At 45.2% G+C, this 16,208-nt stretch overlaps 5 protein-coding genes across 5 annotated transcripts; 4 read left to right on the forward strand and 1 right to left on the reverse strand.

The window, feature by feature from the left end:
* Positions 1-72: 72 nt before the first annotated feature.
* Positions 73-1,333, forward strand: F4817DRAFT_187329 (uncharacterized protein). Its single transcript, XM_049298425.1, has 2 exons — positions 73-79; positions 319-1,333. The coding sequence occupies exon 2, from the start codon at positions 465-467 to the stop codon at positions 1,080-1,082; it is 618 nt and encodes a 205-aa protein (XP_049156974.1). The 5' UTR covers positions 73-79; positions 319-464; the 3' UTR covers positions 1,083-1,333.
* Positions 1,334-2,027: 694 nt separating this feature from the next.
* F4817DRAFT_366893 (uncharacterized protein) lies at positions 2,028-2,650 on the forward strand (the record flags this gene model as incomplete). Its single annotated transcript, XM_049307047.1, has 1 exon — positions 2,028-2,650. Exon 1 carries the CDS (start codon positions 2,102-2,104, stop codon positions 2,648-2,650), a length of 549 nt encoding a protein of 182 aa, XP_049156975.1. The 5' UTR covers positions 2,028-2,101.
* Positions 2,651-3,405: 755 nt separating this feature from the next.
* On the forward strand, positions 3,406-3,945 carry F4817DRAFT_317954 (uncharacterized protein; the record flags this gene model as incomplete). The annotated part of the gene is made up of 1 exon (XM_049300872.1): positions 3,406-3,945. One exon carries the CDS (start codon positions 3,406-3,408, stop codon positions 3,943-3,945), a length of 540 nt encoding a protein of 179 aa, XP_049156976.1.
* Positions 3,946-9,535: 5,590 nt separating this feature from the next.
* On the forward strand, positions 9,536-12,454 carry F4817DRAFT_187360 (GTPase). Its single transcript, XM_049298426.1, has 5 exons — positions 9,536-9,924; positions 9,991-10,124; positions 10,178-10,426; positions 10,484-12,077; positions 12,128-12,454. The coding sequence occupies exons 1-5, from the start codon at positions 9,723-9,725 to the stop codon at positions 12,286-12,288; spliced, it is 2,340 nt and encodes a 779-aa protein (XP_049156977.1). The 5' UTR covers positions 9,536-9,722; the 3' UTR covers positions 12,289-12,454.
* Positions 12,455-13,281: 827 nt separating this feature from the next.
* On the reverse strand, positions 13,282-14,801 carry F4817DRAFT_317956 (carbohydrate-binding module family 35 protein; the record flags this gene model as incomplete). The annotated part of the gene is made up of 2 exons (XM_049300873.1): positions 13,282-14,544; positions 14,712-14,801. The coding sequence occupies 2 exons, from the start codon at positions 14,799-14,801 to the stop codon at positions 13,282-13,284; spliced, it is 1,353 nt and encodes a 450-aa protein (XP_049156978.1).
* Positions 14,802-16,208: the final 1,407 nt, after the last annotated feature.

Here is a 16,208-nt window from a genome sequence, read left to right on the forward strand (position 1 = left end):
CAACAGCACTTCAATTGGGAAACTTAAAAACTCCCGATTTAGAAGTCTTTCGAAATGGCCTGCGACTGAAAGCTCAAAGGCCAGTTGACCCTCTCTTTGTTGACCCTGTCGTATCAACTTACGCAGTATTAGGCGCTTGTTTGTCAATGGATTCACAGATTCAAATATGGCTGTGTTTCCATTGTTTTCATATATCATTCAATGTTCCTCAAGGACTGAGTCTACTTTCTTGTACACAGGTTTCCTTCGTCACTACTCTAACGCATACGACACTGGTTGTCTTTGATTCACTCTGCATTCATTTAACATCATTAGCAGATAATTATTTAATAATCTTTTAACTGGAAATTTCCACGGTTTACTATTTATCTTTTCTTGCCCGGATCATCCTGGAATCATCTACAGCCTCAGCAAATTTGCATATACATACCCAATAGCTAAACGAGAAAAAGCAAAGGGAAATAATGGCTATCAAATCTCTCATCACCCGATTTGGCAAAGGTGCCGCCACCAAGCAGATGTACATCTACGAGACGTGGCTACGTTGGATCGTCCGCGGAATCCAGTTTGTACTCGCCGTCGTTGTCTGTGGTCTATATGGGCGTCGCGTCGACCATGATCATAGGCACGGGAACGGTCAGTCAGCCGCGTGGGTTTACGCACTATTCGTCGCCGGTTTTTCGTGCATCACCTGTATTTTGTACTCTATCCCCAACCCATTCGGCCGCCTACAGTCGCACCGCCTCTTCGCCTGGGACCTCATCCTCTTCGTCCTGTGGGTTGCCCTCTTCGGCATCTTTGCCGCTATCTTCCTCAAGCGTGAGGAAGACGAGTACGAGGGCACCAGCGTCTCACTCATGAAGTGCGCTGTCTGGATCGATCTCGTCAATTGCGTTTTCTGGCTCTGCACCGGCCTTTACGGCTGCTTCCGCACTTTCGTCGGCAGGAAGGTGAATGGGAAGATCGATGAATATTCGAACAAGGTTGAGGATGGAATCAACGCCAAGGTGGATCAATACGCGGGTTCCGCAAAGAATAACTTCAGTATGAAACTTAATCCCTTGCGCAACGAGACGGTATGAGCTAGGAATACGTGGGAAGAGATTTTTACCTCATACGTTGAATGACGATACGCATAGCCGTATGATAGGATTGGGTTATAGGGATGTTGTTCATGCATAGCATTACGGGCGGTTGCATATAGACTACTAGACAGGCTTCGTCGGTTAGAAGCGATGTCTCAGACTGGTCCCCTTGGGTTCCCTTTTTTGAGAACCATCAAGGGCACCCATTAATAATATTATTATCTTTTACACCACCATATATTTCCTACAATAATAACCATGATCCGTATTGAATTTTAACTATCCACGAGCTAGATGTTGTGTGCTAAGTAGCCCCTCAGGCCACTTCTACAGTAACCAAGGGAAGCCTAAATCGAGCCTCAAATATATCGTAATACTATCTCCTAATATTTATTTTATAATTACGACTTCATTATTTGTATTTCTCTACCGCCGGCTCATTCATTTCATACTCTAATCTTGTTTGTAATGTCTTTGTTCAACTAGTATACTACGTCTAGCCTAGGTACCTAGTTATGACATTTTCCCAATACTTTCTTATCGGTATTATCTTCAATATACCTAGTCCTATTATGATGACTATGCTCTACCGTTAGTACATTGGTTCAGGGGCTATGCTGCCACAGCGATGAACTTCTAGCTAATCAAAATTTCCTGATCCGGCGATTCGACACTGCACTTACAGAGGTCGTAACAAAGTGACGTTTTAGAGAGGTTGTATAGGTACCTCCTAAGTATAGATGTTCTAAGCCACCATACTATATTAAGACACAAAAGAATTCTTAATTTAACAAGGCTAGTTTTTATCAAAAGCATTGTTCAACATTTCCTTTGTTATGTATCTACTTCCTTTGATGAACTATACAAACTATGTCATCAGATGTCGATATAATCTCCCATTCCTCTATTCCTCAAGTCGAACTAGACAGCGCAACTTGATCTGCACAAGTCCTTTACAGTCAACATTTCTTGTTTCAAACACATTCTTTTACAATTTTGACCCAAATTTAAGCAAAATGTCTACCAACAAGGGTACTCGCCTTACACACAAATCTCTCCCGCAACTTATCATTCCATTAGGGAGTCGTCGGGTGGAGCCTGAGGAGATTACAGTGAGCCGCGTCGAGGACTTCCTAGACTACTGTATCAAGAACAAAAAGGCACCTATCACGCGGCTCCCAGATATTGCCTTTATCCCCCCTCCAGGCACTTCAGGCTCGAGTTCAGGTGATACAGGAAACCAGGGGAAGGGAAAGGAGCCCGAAAAGAAGCCCAGCAGTCATGAAGATCAGGAAGATCCGGATACTCTCGCATTTACGGATTGTGAATACGACAGGCTGGAGGCATTGCAAGCAGAGCTTGCCAAGGTCAAGGTGCTACATCAGAAGTTGTATCTCGAGACGACCGTAGGCTCGAATAAGAGGGAAGCAATGGCAAAGTGCAAGAAAGCCAGAACTGAGCGGGAGCATATTAATAACGAGATCTCGGAAATTTATCGAAAGAGGGGGATTCGCCGAGACTTTAGACGAGATGCAAACCACCCTAAGGGAATAAAGAATTGGTGATTGCTCACGTAGGTGAAGTACTAAGGGATATTAATGGGCGACCATAGAAAGGGGGTAGGTATGCGAAACCTCCTTCGTTAACGGTTCTTATGATGTTATGATTGCTATGATTATGGATAAACCAATTAAAGTCGCACAGGATGTGACGTTTCCGCACTACATGAAATAGGGGGAAAGGCTAGGAATAATAAACAAAATAATACCTAATTCTTCAACTTGCTCTCTCATTACCATCGAGGCTATTCCTTGCGATATTCCAAGTACTCTAGGCAATGTATCTTGAGTTTCAACTTTGGTCCTTGAAATTGGCCGTGACAAGAGTAATAGGTTTTCACATGGTCATAAAAACCTTTAAGATTATTGTTTGGAAACTACGTGGACTTAGTAGAATCTCAAGCATATCGATGAACAATCTGACCAAGCGGCAAAGAACATAAGTTGGCGAACAACAAGACTGTTCCTGAACACATGAGAAGTTCACAAACAATCTCTTTGTTTCGGTTGTTTGAGTACATTGAATTGTTCTAGCAGAAACATAAATATGTGGCTTCGCACACACGATCATTCATCGATTTATGAACCACAAAGGATATAACATAGTATCTAAGTTGGCCATTGCAATATAAATCCGTCAACATCTCGACTTGCAGATACAACACAAATCTCACATATCCAATTCTTAAAACATCCATAACTAAATCATTCACGCCAAAACTAAAAATCATTATCGAATACAACTTACAACTTTATACATCATGTCTAGCCAAGGTTCGTCAATACAAGGGTCGTTCAGAGAACGCGTCGAACAAGAGATGATGACTCGAGGGCAGACAACTACGAGCCAGTCTCAAAACCAGGAGATTCCGCTGAAAAGTCCCTTGCGGAAACTCTCCTATGAGTTACTTCCTGAGATTCTCTCAGTGGTACCCAAGGTAGCCCCGCCGGTCTTGACCAGGGGTGATGGAAATGTAGCGCCATTAGATCATCTAGCCAGTCTATCTGACCATCAAAATTCAAGCCAGGTGGGACAAAGCACATTGGGCCCCAAACCGACGCTCTGCAGACGTAACGCGCTTTGCCGACGCGCGACAGCGCCTATGGGATATAAGAAAGGGATTCCTGACGATGACAATTGTCCAAAGGACTACTTTTCTTTCCCGTTCGCGGAGCCCCCTTCGCCGCGTTCACCTGCGGCGGAGGAGCTTCGCAGCGCGTGGCAAAGCTTTCAAAGGCCTATCCGAGCCCACTCGTTACCCTCGCGTCAATTTCACAACCCTGAGAATTTTCTTAGCTAGTAATTGTAGGTGACCGGGGAACATTACAGGAAGCTGGTCTATGCATAAGGAAAATAAGTTGTATTATATGAAGGAAGAGAAAGAGGCGATATGAAGTAGGCGTGTTTATCTTGTTTCGCTGTTTAGTTTCGCTGTTTAGTTATTTCTACATGTTTTTCTTTTCTTTTTGGGTTAGGTAGGAGTTAGCATGTTATGAGAATCCTCTAACATGAAGCATAATGTTTCTACAACCATAGCAAGTCTTAGACCCTCATGTGTGGGGGATCCGTTCATACATAGACCAAAAGCCGCAATATAATAAAGTGAAATATAATAAAGTGAAATATAATAAAGTGAAATATAATAAAGTGAATGACGGCTTCGGCTCGGGCTTGGCCTAGCGTAGTCTAATTAAAGAGTTTGTCGATTGCTTAACCTACTATAGTTTAGGTATGTAAAGTAAAACTGCGTGACCATAGATGATCGGCCAGCGGTAATGGTGATAAACAGAGCCATGGAGTACACGAGTGGCCATAGCTTATCCAGACCTTGTTCTACGGAGATATCGATAGATATCTTGGATTGGCCCATGGGGGAACTTCTAGGAGGGGTTTCAGTACTTGGTAAGTGCGGGAGACTCGACTTCTTTTTTTAGATGGACATTAAGTCTGTGCTCTTTAGAACGCTGGTAGATATTCAATAAGTAGAACCGGGTGATTGTTCCCGTGTTCGGAAAGAAGAGCTTCCTTTTTTTAAGATCTCGTAAAGGTTAAATGAGTGCAGAAGTAAGAATTTTGGCATCGCTTTTGACATTATAACTGTGGTATAGTAACTACCTAAATAGTGAGTTGCTGCGATGAATGCCGTAGATATTACTGCATTAGGATGCAGTTGACCATGTTCATAACTTCTCGGGCGCCACCAACACCAGTTGCGCCAGCTGGTGATCGTTAGAACTTAGTAGTGGGATGGAAATTTGCTTTCTCGTGTGAGATTGGCATTTTCAGGTCAGACTAGATTAGCCAACAAATAACCACCCTGCTATGTAGTCATTTCATATCAAAACGTAGAGACGACATTGGAACTGGAAATGGATTCAACAATAAGTCAGATAAATCGCCCATCATGGAAACTCTACAGTATTTATGGTCGCCGACTAATAAAAACGACAAGGTGGTCGATCTAGTAGGGTTAAGACGCCGTGGCAGACGACGGCTGAGACTACTATTCCCGACGAAATGAATGGCTGATGGAGATCAACAAGGGTACCAGCTCGTAAAGCTGAGAGCTGAAAGAACAGACAAAGAATTTCGTAGATACCTATTGTACCACATGAGCATAAGTGATGTATACGGAATACAAGATTATCGAGTGACAGCATATGAAACCGATATCATATCAAGAGCTGCCTGTCCCCGGAATAGCGGTGCAGAGCTTGTATACGTGGTGGACGGGTGTCACTACGTCACAACTGTCAAACAATAATATGTGTTATCAGATCTGGTAAACATCAGACCTGTCATATGCAAGGCTAAGGTTCCCCCTCGTCATACGAAGCACATGTACGCAGGTATGCGCTGCATTCATGCGAGGAAGCAGGAGGATCTTTGGACGATGTTTCGAGATTTCTGCAGTCATCAAGATTCCAGCACGAGACTAGTAACGCTGAAGGGATAACGGCATCGCCCCGACGTGCTGGTATTGGGTACGCATTTGAGAATCGATTCGCTACCCAACGGCGTTCCTGCGTCGGCGGTTGGCATTGCAGCACTAAAGTGCATGCAGCCCTGTCTCCCGATCAATGTACGTACTAGGCTAGGTTAGCTGACAATGGACATAGTCACGATGGTCAAGAGGACGGTCGTAATTCTAAAATACTCCGAAACCCCAGAAGTACCGGGAACAAGCGCGCTAAACAAGTGCATCTTGGTCTATTCCCACGAATGAAATTCATCTGGGGTGATCGTAGTGCGAGCTTTTTGGTTCTTGGCATGTGTTTGATGGATTGTTAGTATGTAGTCCATCCCGAGAGTCTGGAGCCCCTAAGCGTTGAAGTATATCTCATTTAATATCAAATACTTACGACTGGATTTGAAAACGCAAGGGAGAAATATGTAATAGACTTGTTATTCCTTCGAGGATGGATAGAGGTATGTGGAAACAAAACCCTTGCTACTGCTTATCTTGACTTGATCGCCTTTCTTGGCGGATCGTGGGTTTGTGGTAACCTAAGCTTAGAACAGGGCGAACGAACGAACGGACCTCGCAGACATATGGTAGGCCTAGCATAGGTACCTTGGTCGAGGATTATTTATCGCCTGGTCGCCTGGACCCTACGTAATGTACTCACGGGAAACTCGTTGGTGGATCGTTGAAGCCGATTTCCACGTGTCGAATCTAGCGACACAGGGTTCGACAATTCGATACGGCATGCCAATCTAACAGCTTCAACCTAACCTAATAAGTTGCAGTAATTCGCAGTAACTTGCAGCGGTAGCGTCGACGCAAAGCTCATCCCCGCAAAGCAGCCAATCCATGTTGGTATCTTTCATGTATACATTGTATTCGTATAATGTATTTGTACAATACGTAGGTAGACATCTGGTACTGAGATGTACATATGTAGAAAGCCATTCGCAGGTGGGTGAAATCTTGGCTATGTTTACTGCATGATGATATCTCTTGGTGAGCGTTTCATCAACTACTTTGGGTTTCTTAGAAAATGGGTGGTTGAAGCTGACGGGGCGACATGGTTGGTTTGCCGTCGAGTCTCCCCTTTCTGTCCTAGTAATGTCTTCATGACGTTTTTAAGCGCCCATGTTAATAATACTCATGCGTCGAAACAAAACAAGACAGCTGCGGGCTGCCTTGTTTTCGAGATGTCAAATTAGAAAATGCGACACTGCCGCCCGCTTAAGAGGATGGAATGTTTTTTTCTTCTTTTTCTTCTTCGACGCTTCATGCACAACATATCCATAAAGTAAGTAATTTTAGGCAGATGGGAGATGTCTAATCTGATTCGTACGAGACGGGAATTTTGTTTCGAGCAGAGACCGAGAGTCATCCTTTGAGCATTTGTATATTGTTGGTGAGCGCTTCATAAATTGCATTATCTCGATAACTTGCAGCTCTGAGTTACGTGGAGTCGGAAAGTTTGCGCCGGCAACCTTCTCTCATTAGTTTGGTGGAACCCTTTGAACCCTCTGAGTTCTTTACCCCTGGCTCCCCCTGTTAGACAAAGCCTTTATTGGTTGGCAAATGGATGATGTTCCTGGATAAGTGGAGAGCCATAAAGGGAATATGTACAACGACATACTTGTTAAAGTTTAGATAACTAATGCTAAGATATGCGCTAGCACTAATATAGTAATATATCCAGATGCATGGATGTATGTATTTAATCCTATGGAGAAACGGGATCCTTATAAAACTTAACAATGGGACTCCTTCACTCTAAGTCTTCTTTACTTCGTTTTGAAAGGGCATAATGATACGAGTTATGGTTAATAAATCTTATACATAAGGATTAGTCGCTTTATTGTCGACCATATCATGCCATAGTAAAGTTCCCTCGGAGAGGCCGATGTGCGAAGAAGCATGTTTCTTTACTTACACTAAACCCTGCTTATGTTTCATATCAACTCTGTGCCGTAATGCTTGTTGATCATCACAAAGTGTTTCATAGAATAGTGTATCTTATATATACTATTGATAACTGCACAAGTTATAGCTTCTTAGCCAAACAACTAAGGATTCAATTCATCTCCACCGTGTGTACTACATATAACATCTCCTCTCAAGTAATTCCTACAATTTATTGCCCGTGATGAAGATTAGGGTAGCTTTTTGGCTTGATTTGTTTTCCATGCCCTTAAAAAGTATCGGGATGATGATATGACTTCTCGGACTTTTCGCAAACAAAATCCCATAGGTTCATTATCATCGTTATTATATAAATTTATGAACAGGGTTGGAGGTGATGTTAGTGTTATGTCAATTAGCGCCTACGCGGAGTACATACTTCATACAGTTTAAGTGATAACGTTAAAATGTACACTAATGCAACCGTTCCGGACGGAGTCGACCCATAATCACCTCCCCCACCTTCAAGGTTGTTATTTTCCGCCTACGATGGATATGTATGTAGGTACTTGACCTACCTAATAAATACATAACTCTATAATAGAAGAGAGATTTTAAAAATAAACATATTACAGTGACTTGTGCGACCGCTAGACCGCTAGACAGAAAACAGCCCATCCCTGACAGTGACCGGCATTAACATGCACAAATACGGTACAGTACACACCATCTCGACGTTATCTGAGTCTCTCATTGGTCTAAGAGGGAAGAGGAAAAAGAAAGAAGAACTAAAAGAAAAAGAAGGGTCGAGGCTACAACTATGTACTTTGACCTTAGCTTTAACTAACATCTACTTTTTATCTTGATTCGACAATTGAATTTTCTCTTCGACGTCTGTCGTTTGAGCATTTATATACACTACCACTATCTATCAATTCACTTCATCAAATAATACTACCTCTTACGGTATCTTGATGTTCCTTCCCCCTTTACAGCTATTATATAGGTACTGTTCGTGTTACCTAGACCCAGGTCACTTCCGGATTAATCGATAGCGTCAAGCCTTTCCTTCTGTTTTTGTACATGCAGCCGACTATCTAACCGAATTATCACTTTTTTATTATTTTATCAACGTGGCTGTGGTACCTACGGGCGTACCTGCTACATCTACATTCAACCCACTTACATACACTCTCGAGTTTCCCCCCCCCAAAGTCCCCCCAAGTGCTTCTACCCATCCACCATCCCGCAGTTATCCAAGCAAGACAAGAACTTCCCACCCCTTTATTATTGTACACCACACAACCGTACACCCCGACCCCGACCATCTTGCGCCCTGTCGCAGCCCAGTCTTTGAGCGCCGACCCCTCTCTCGCCTTCTTCGTCTTGGTCAATTTCCAACCAATTCCGTACAACGTCTAGCATGACTTCTTGAGGACCCTATGTCTTGAGACTTATCCGTGTGTACGACTTAATTCTCCCAATTCTGCGGCTAGTTTTGTCGCAGCGCAACCCAGCGCAGCCCTCTCATCGCCCGTTCAGACCGGCCCTACGTTGTCAGACCTTTAGTAGCAGACCGACCGAAAATTGACGATATAATTCGGGACGAGAAACTTATCACGATACCCGCTCCCCGTAATTGGTGATAGACCACAAGGCTCCCGATTGTCTTATTTAATCGCAGTCAACACTCTTGGCTCTGGGTGTATATCCGTACGCACTTGTTCACCTTGTTGGCCGATCGATCGATAAGCAGTTAGAAGAAAGAACCCTCCCTTGCGGAAATCTAAATCAACTACCCGAACATTTGACGAATCGAAACATTTCCGGTTTAACCACATTGAATCTGGCCCTCGCTGGATCGTTGTGCCTCCCTCGAACCCGATTCATCCCACGCCTTGGCGGAATAATTCACGCCCAAGTATATCGATTGTAGATCGAGCAATTCAACATAAAGCTAACATCACGCGATCGATGAGACGAATTCTCGACTGTTTCTACTACTGCCTCTTGTAGAGTATACTTATCGAAGTCCGATAGATTGTAAATATAACGACAGCACAGGTTCGATACAGGTGTGTCTCGGTGCTGAGTTGGATGTTTTGGTATTTTGGAATGATCGCAATTCGTCGTTGTGCTTAGCTTGCTACTATAGTGTTGTCAGCGAGCGGCATTAACGCCATTGAACGATCGAAACTAAGTTATTACTCTCGAACATGTCGGTCATGTTACAAACACCTTCTAGGGCGTCGACGGCCTCGTCTTCCTCCTTCCAACCCATATCGCGTCAAAACACCATGTCTTCCTACGAGGGCTCGCGCTCGGCGCGACAGTCTAAGCGAATGTCTATGTCAGCTCTGTACCTATCTATGTCGGCAAACGAGTCGGATCTAGAAATTGAAGATGATCTTGCAAAAGGTAAGAGGGTCACGAGCGTTGATTTTGGTGAGATGGCACGATGCTAATATTGGAGGTGGATTACAGCACAGAAAATACTGCGCGAGTTGAAATCTAAAATCTCTTCGCAGTCGAAGAAGAACTTTGTCCTTGAAAAGGATGTTCGGTATCTCGACTCTCGAATCGCTTTACTTATTCAAAACCGAATGGCGTTGGAAGAGGTTTGTCGAATTTCCTGTCCTGTAAATACCATCGCGACTGAACGAGTATCTAGCAAAACGAAGTGGCCAGCCATCTGGAAGACGCGACCGACTTACAGGAGGGTGCATTTCCTAACGACGACAAAACGCAGAAATATGGTAATCTTCTGTTCTTGTTACAATCTGAGCCTAGGCATATTGCACACCTATGCAGATTGGTCTCTATGTCCGAGATCGACTCGCTGCTGCAGACAGTTATGTTTACTATATATGGAAACCAGTATGAAAGTCGAGAAGAACATCTCCTCTTGACTATGTTTCAAGTAAGTTAATAAATATCTCCATCATATGACGGCGTGGTTCTGATTAACTGTATCCAGTCTGTCCTTACCTATCAATTCGATACGACTCCCGAATATTCATCTCTTCTCCGAGCCAATACGCCGGTTTCTCGTATGATGACTACCTACACTAGGCGTGGGCCGGGGCAGAGCTTCTTGCGATCGGTATTGGCACAGAGAATAAACAGCCTAATCGAGTTGACAGATCTAGATCTTGAGATCAATCCTTTGAAAGTCTACGAACGCATGTGTGAACAGATCGAGGAGGATACCGGTAGCCTTCCGCCATCGCTTCCTAGGGGTATCACTGGCGAACAAGCAGCCGAAAATCCTCAAGTGCAGAAAATCATAGAGCCGCGTTTGACAATGTTGACGGAAATCGCCAACGGTTTCCTACAGACAATCATTGATGGGCTTGACGAGGCTCCCTATGGGATCCGATGGATATGTAAGCAGATTCGAAGTTTGACCAAACGAAAGTATCCCGATGCGAACGATCAGGTTATCTGCACGTTGATCGGTGGTTTTTTCTTCCTGCGTTTCATCAATCCTGCCATCGTCACACCGAAATCATATATGCTTATCGATGGGATGCCGTCTGATCGACCACGCCGAACTCTCACATTGGTCGCTAAGATGCTACAGAACCTGGCTAATAAGCCCTCGTATGCAAAAGAACCATACATGGCCAATTTACAGCCGTTCATCCAACAGAACAAGGACCGCGTCAACAAGTTCATGTTGGATCTCTGTGAAGTCCAAGATTTTTATGAGAGTCTCGAGATGGATAATTACGTAGCGCTGTCGAAGAAGGACCTTGAGCTCTCTATTACTCTAAACGAGATATACGCCATGCATTCCTTGATCGAAAAGCACTGTGGGGAGCTGTGCAAGGACGAAAACTCACACTTGGCTCAAATTATATCGGAATTAGGCCACGCACCTGCACAGGTACCTCGAAAGGAGAACAGGGCCATCAATCTTCCCCTGTTTAGCCGATGGGAGACGGCCATAGATGATCTAACCGCCGCCCTGGACATCACGCAGGAGGAAGTCTACTTTATGGAAGCCAAGTCCATCTTCGTACAAGTTATGCGTTCTATCCCCGCTACCAGCTCAGTTGCTCGACGACCCCTGCGTCTAGAGAGAATTGCGGATGCGGCAGCTACGTCAAGAAACGATGCGGTGATGGTTCGGAAAGGTATCCGTGCCATGGAACTACTTAGTCAGCTTCAGGAGATGAAGGTTATTGATAAGTCCGACCAATTTGGCTTATTGAGGGATGAGGTCGAACAAGAGTTACAGCATCTAGGCTCTTTGAAAGACGGTGTAATTGCTGAGACAGCTAAGCTCGAAGAAGTATACAAGACCATCAGAGATCACAACGCGTACCTCGTTGGCCAGCTCGAGACATACAAGAGCTATCTTCACAACGTACGAAGTCAATCCGAAGGCACGAGACGAAAGCAGCAGAAGCAGCAAGTTCTTGGACCATATAAATTTACTCACCAACAGCTAGAAAAGGAAGGTGTCATCCAGAAGAGCAATGTTCCCGACAATAGGAGAGCTAACATCTACTTCAATTTCACAAGTCCTTTACCGGGGACCTTTGTCATTTCGCTACATTATAAAGGTTAGTTATAACAAACATCGCTCATTTTCCCCCAGCTAATCAGCATATAGGGCGCAACCGTGGTCTATTAGAACTTGACCTGAAGCTTGACGACCTGTTAGAAATGCAGAAGGACAACCAAGACGACTTGGATCTGGAATACGTGCAATTCAACGTCACGAAGGTATTGGCCTTGCTAAATAAGCGCTTTGCCAGGAAGAAAGGCTGGTGATCAGTTTACACCACGTCTCAGTGAATTCGCCTCTGGACCCATATGGTTTATTCACATTATCAACTTGCAGCACGTTTGTTTACAGGACCTGGCGCGGCGTTTATGGCTCATTACGACTTGATACCATTTTCTTTGCTATATCATAGTATTGCACCCATCCCAGACGAGATTTGCGACTTATTATTGTAGCCACAGCTCCCTGGGCGCCAGTTGCGATAACTTAATACTCGTCGGCCATTTCAAATGACTGAGCAAGGTCTATCTTGCTAATAGAGTTAGCTACGCCACTATTAGGCAACGACTTGGGCCGCAGTCTTGACTGCAAGGCCATATGCCGCATATGTCAACCCTGTTAGGGACATGTCGTTCCCAGCATTTCCATTATATGTTACCGTCTGAGAACGGTCTATCCAACGCGAAATGGTTTCCTAGTTCATGGAGTTTCCACAATAATAATTGTCAATCTCCCTTTAGGGAGTTGGAGGGGATGGGCGCAAGGTCGTGTGGTTCTAATGTCGTCGTATCGTTGAAGGCAAGTTGGGGGGGAGGTGTGGTAGGCGTCGTTAACTAGGTTGTTGAATGTTGTTGTTGTCGTCGAACAGAGGGTGTAAAGCAAGCGAGGGATTATCCCTCGAATCCGTATTGCTTGGCTGTTATTTCCTCGGCTGGTCCGGCGGCTGTTGCCAATGCTATTTCTAAAGCGTCTATTTCCTCGAGCTTTCTAGCAGGGATTGTAGATCAATGTAGCATGTAGTTTTGGGGGCTTGGTATACATATATGAATGGAAGAGCCTGGAAGGTCAAATTTGACTGGTATGAAAGGCGCATGTGGAAATACAAGTTGGGGGTAACACTTCTAACGTATGACAGGCGACTCGCAGAGTGTCAACATACAGGGCCTACATTGTTAGAACTTATGATACCTCGAGTACTATATACGTTGTATCAATATCATTCATTCCTCCAATCTCTTTAATCTAGTATCATACTAGGCTCACTGCACGGGAACTATCAATCTGTCGATATCAGGTCCCCATCCGTCGTTTATGCCTTCGATGACTATCTCATTTGTACTGCCAGACTTTAGGTCGACGTGTAGTGTGCTACTGGACACACTGCTGCCTGTTGGTAGGAATGCTAGTTTCTGCGCAGCGGCGCCGTTCACTCGCACGTTTGCGTATCGCGCCGAGCTGTCTCCGTTCACGTAACGTATGCGCACGGTTGTGCGCGCATTCGCGTCGCTTCGTATTCCCCGGAACGTCACGGTTCCCTTGTCCGGGCCTCCCACATAGCCCGCCGCCGTCTGTCCAGAACAGCTGCTGCAGCTTACGTTGCGCGTCTTGCCACCGTATACAGCGGCTTCGCCTTCATATGCCGTCTCCGACGGCTTGGCTTTCGACGCGGAAGACGATGTCGAGGATAGGTCTGGAACCCAGGACTCGGCGTTGGCCATGGTCACGGTGGTCCCGCTGATGGTTAGGGGCAGCCATACGTATGTCGATGCCATCAGGTTTTTGCTCACCCACCGGTCGCCGAGGTAGATGGCGGCGTTGCTGCCGACTGGTAACACGTAGTTGGTCTGCGAGGTGTATGTTTTGCTGCCGGAGTCGGCGAACGTCTTCCACGCGCTCCACCCCGAGCTTAGAGATGTCGATGTGCTGTACACATTATCGTTGGGGTCCCAGCCGGTGAGCTTCGAGCCGAACATGTAGTAACGTCCATTCAGCTTAAGCAGAGCCGGGGCTTCGATGCTGTCAGACCATAGGTACGTGCTACTCGCCACGCTAAGGTAGTCGTCGGATAACTTCAAGATGCGCAGGCCGTTCTGGCGGTCTTCGGTTAGCAAGTAACCCGCGCCGTCGTCGTCGACGAATAGACCCATGTCACGGCTCTGGTGGTTCAGTGGCTGATACGAGTTGACGTACGTGTACTTGCCGCACACAGAGTCACCAGTCGCCACGCCAACCTTGGCTTCCCCGTAGTTGGATGAATCGATGTGCATGTACAACACGTACTTGCCCGTCTTGGCGTTATAGACTACCTTAGGCCGCTCTACGACCCTGTTCGGGCCTAAGTCGCCGCTGGAGGTACGCGAGAGGAGCGCGCCGACATAGGTCCATTGCACCAAGTCTGGGGAAGAGTAGCAGTTGACGTTCTGGAAGGCACTTCCCTCCGTCTTGTCTTCGCCGATTAGGTAGTATGTAGAGTCGACCTTGATGACACCGGCGCCATGGGCTTGCAAGTGCTCATTGTTTGACTATACGAGGATATATTAGCGGCTGAGTGCCTATACAGCAGGCTGTGCTTGGTGTGGAGCTGTTGTGGAGTTGAAGATGGTATTGAAAAGGGGCTAACAAGGGAGAAATAGGGGGGAATAGGGGATATGCTACTACGACTGATATTTTAGGATTGAAAGGGTCGTACCGTAGTCCAAGTAGCGCCGGGCACTACTTGCAAACTCGCCTCGGCGAGCGACGACAGCGTCGCAAGGAGTAAAGCTCGGAGGTAATGCATCTCGAGGTAAGATAGGCGGCTAGGTTATAACGTCAGATGCAAGCAGCCGAAGTGTGCATGCGGGATCGACATGCAATTCGAACGAGCGTGCGACATGTCTACGCACCAGCGAGCTGTCCTGTTCATATAATGGGCGAGAACCAGGGGTAAAGCTCTCACCCGCTGTGGAGAAGCAATATGGATATCCGGATTTCTGGGGTAAGATCTCCCGCGGCATAGATTGAAATACGAGTCGAGGCCCACGACGGAGACAAGCGCACCAAAGACAGCTTGTGCCCGCCTCCCACGCATGCATTTTAATATTTTAATATTTTATTTGGGGTCGGATCCATAACATGCTACTCTTCATGTTTATTGACGCGTAAATATTTATACGCTAGTAACCCAGTTTTGATGTCTCGCCCCTATATACTCGCCCCTAGGTATATACTCGCTGCCGTGTCGGCTATAGGAGCGGTTAAAGTTAGTTTTCGGCCATGCAGGTTTTCTGCAGTCCGGCCGGGTCCCCGTTGACCTGCTGTAGGATCGGATGAGACCCTATATGTCAGTTGACAGACGAACCCAATGCCAAGACGTGCCAACTACATAATAAGTCGCATTCTTCATGCAGGCAGGTCGTATTGAGTCGAATGACAAAATTGTTTAAGTACTATCTCAATTAATCCAGTCGAGTATGCAGCAAGCTTTAAACCCGCTCCAGGTCTGTTTGGTATTTCTTCATGCGTATTACAAGAATTTTTAAATTTATACCAAATTTATTCCGTGCCATTTGTATAGTATTCATACCAACCTATCGCAAACAGCATAAAGAGCCTACCTAGTGAGTATTTACCTTAGGTACCAAAGGCAACACGAATATGACGGAAAATTCAATTCCACCATTTGGAGTAACTTCATTAAGAATTCCTTAATTATTTAGACTTAAGGTTAGAATCTAGTTTTATGGTTCTAGTACTTCAGAGAGTCTTCGTCATAGAAACCGTTATCCATGATGGTAACAATGTCGTGAAAAGTCCATATGGATCACTGAACTAAGTAGACGTCAGGTCAGAGTTTTTAAACTCGTCAGCAAACCATCCTGTCTTAGGTACATATCCTACTACCATATTAATTTAAATACCTGTATCGACGATTCGAGCTATAGCATAAGCTGAACAACTAGTATGATGGGTATAAGCATTAATAAGACTATTAGAAAATAATAAGTTGATATAATAATCCTCATAACCCTGAAGTACATTATAAGGAAGTTCCTATTGCCCTTGTGACCGCGGCCATAGCCTTGCTATCATCTTGAGAGGATGGGGGAAGTGTCACGAGGTGGAACTAAACAGTATGGTGACAACTTCGTTGTTCCGCGAGGAACTCTAACCTAGCTACGAGGATATATGTCTATACATACTGAAC

This window comes from Daldinia loculata, assembly GCF_022478755.1.
Source record: "Daldinia loculata strain CBS 113971 unplaced genomic scaffold F4817scaffold_41, whole genome shotgun sequence".
Lineage (NCBI taxonomy): Eukaryota > Fungi > Ascomycota > Sordariomycetes > Xylariales > Hypoxylaceae > Daldinia > Daldinia loculata.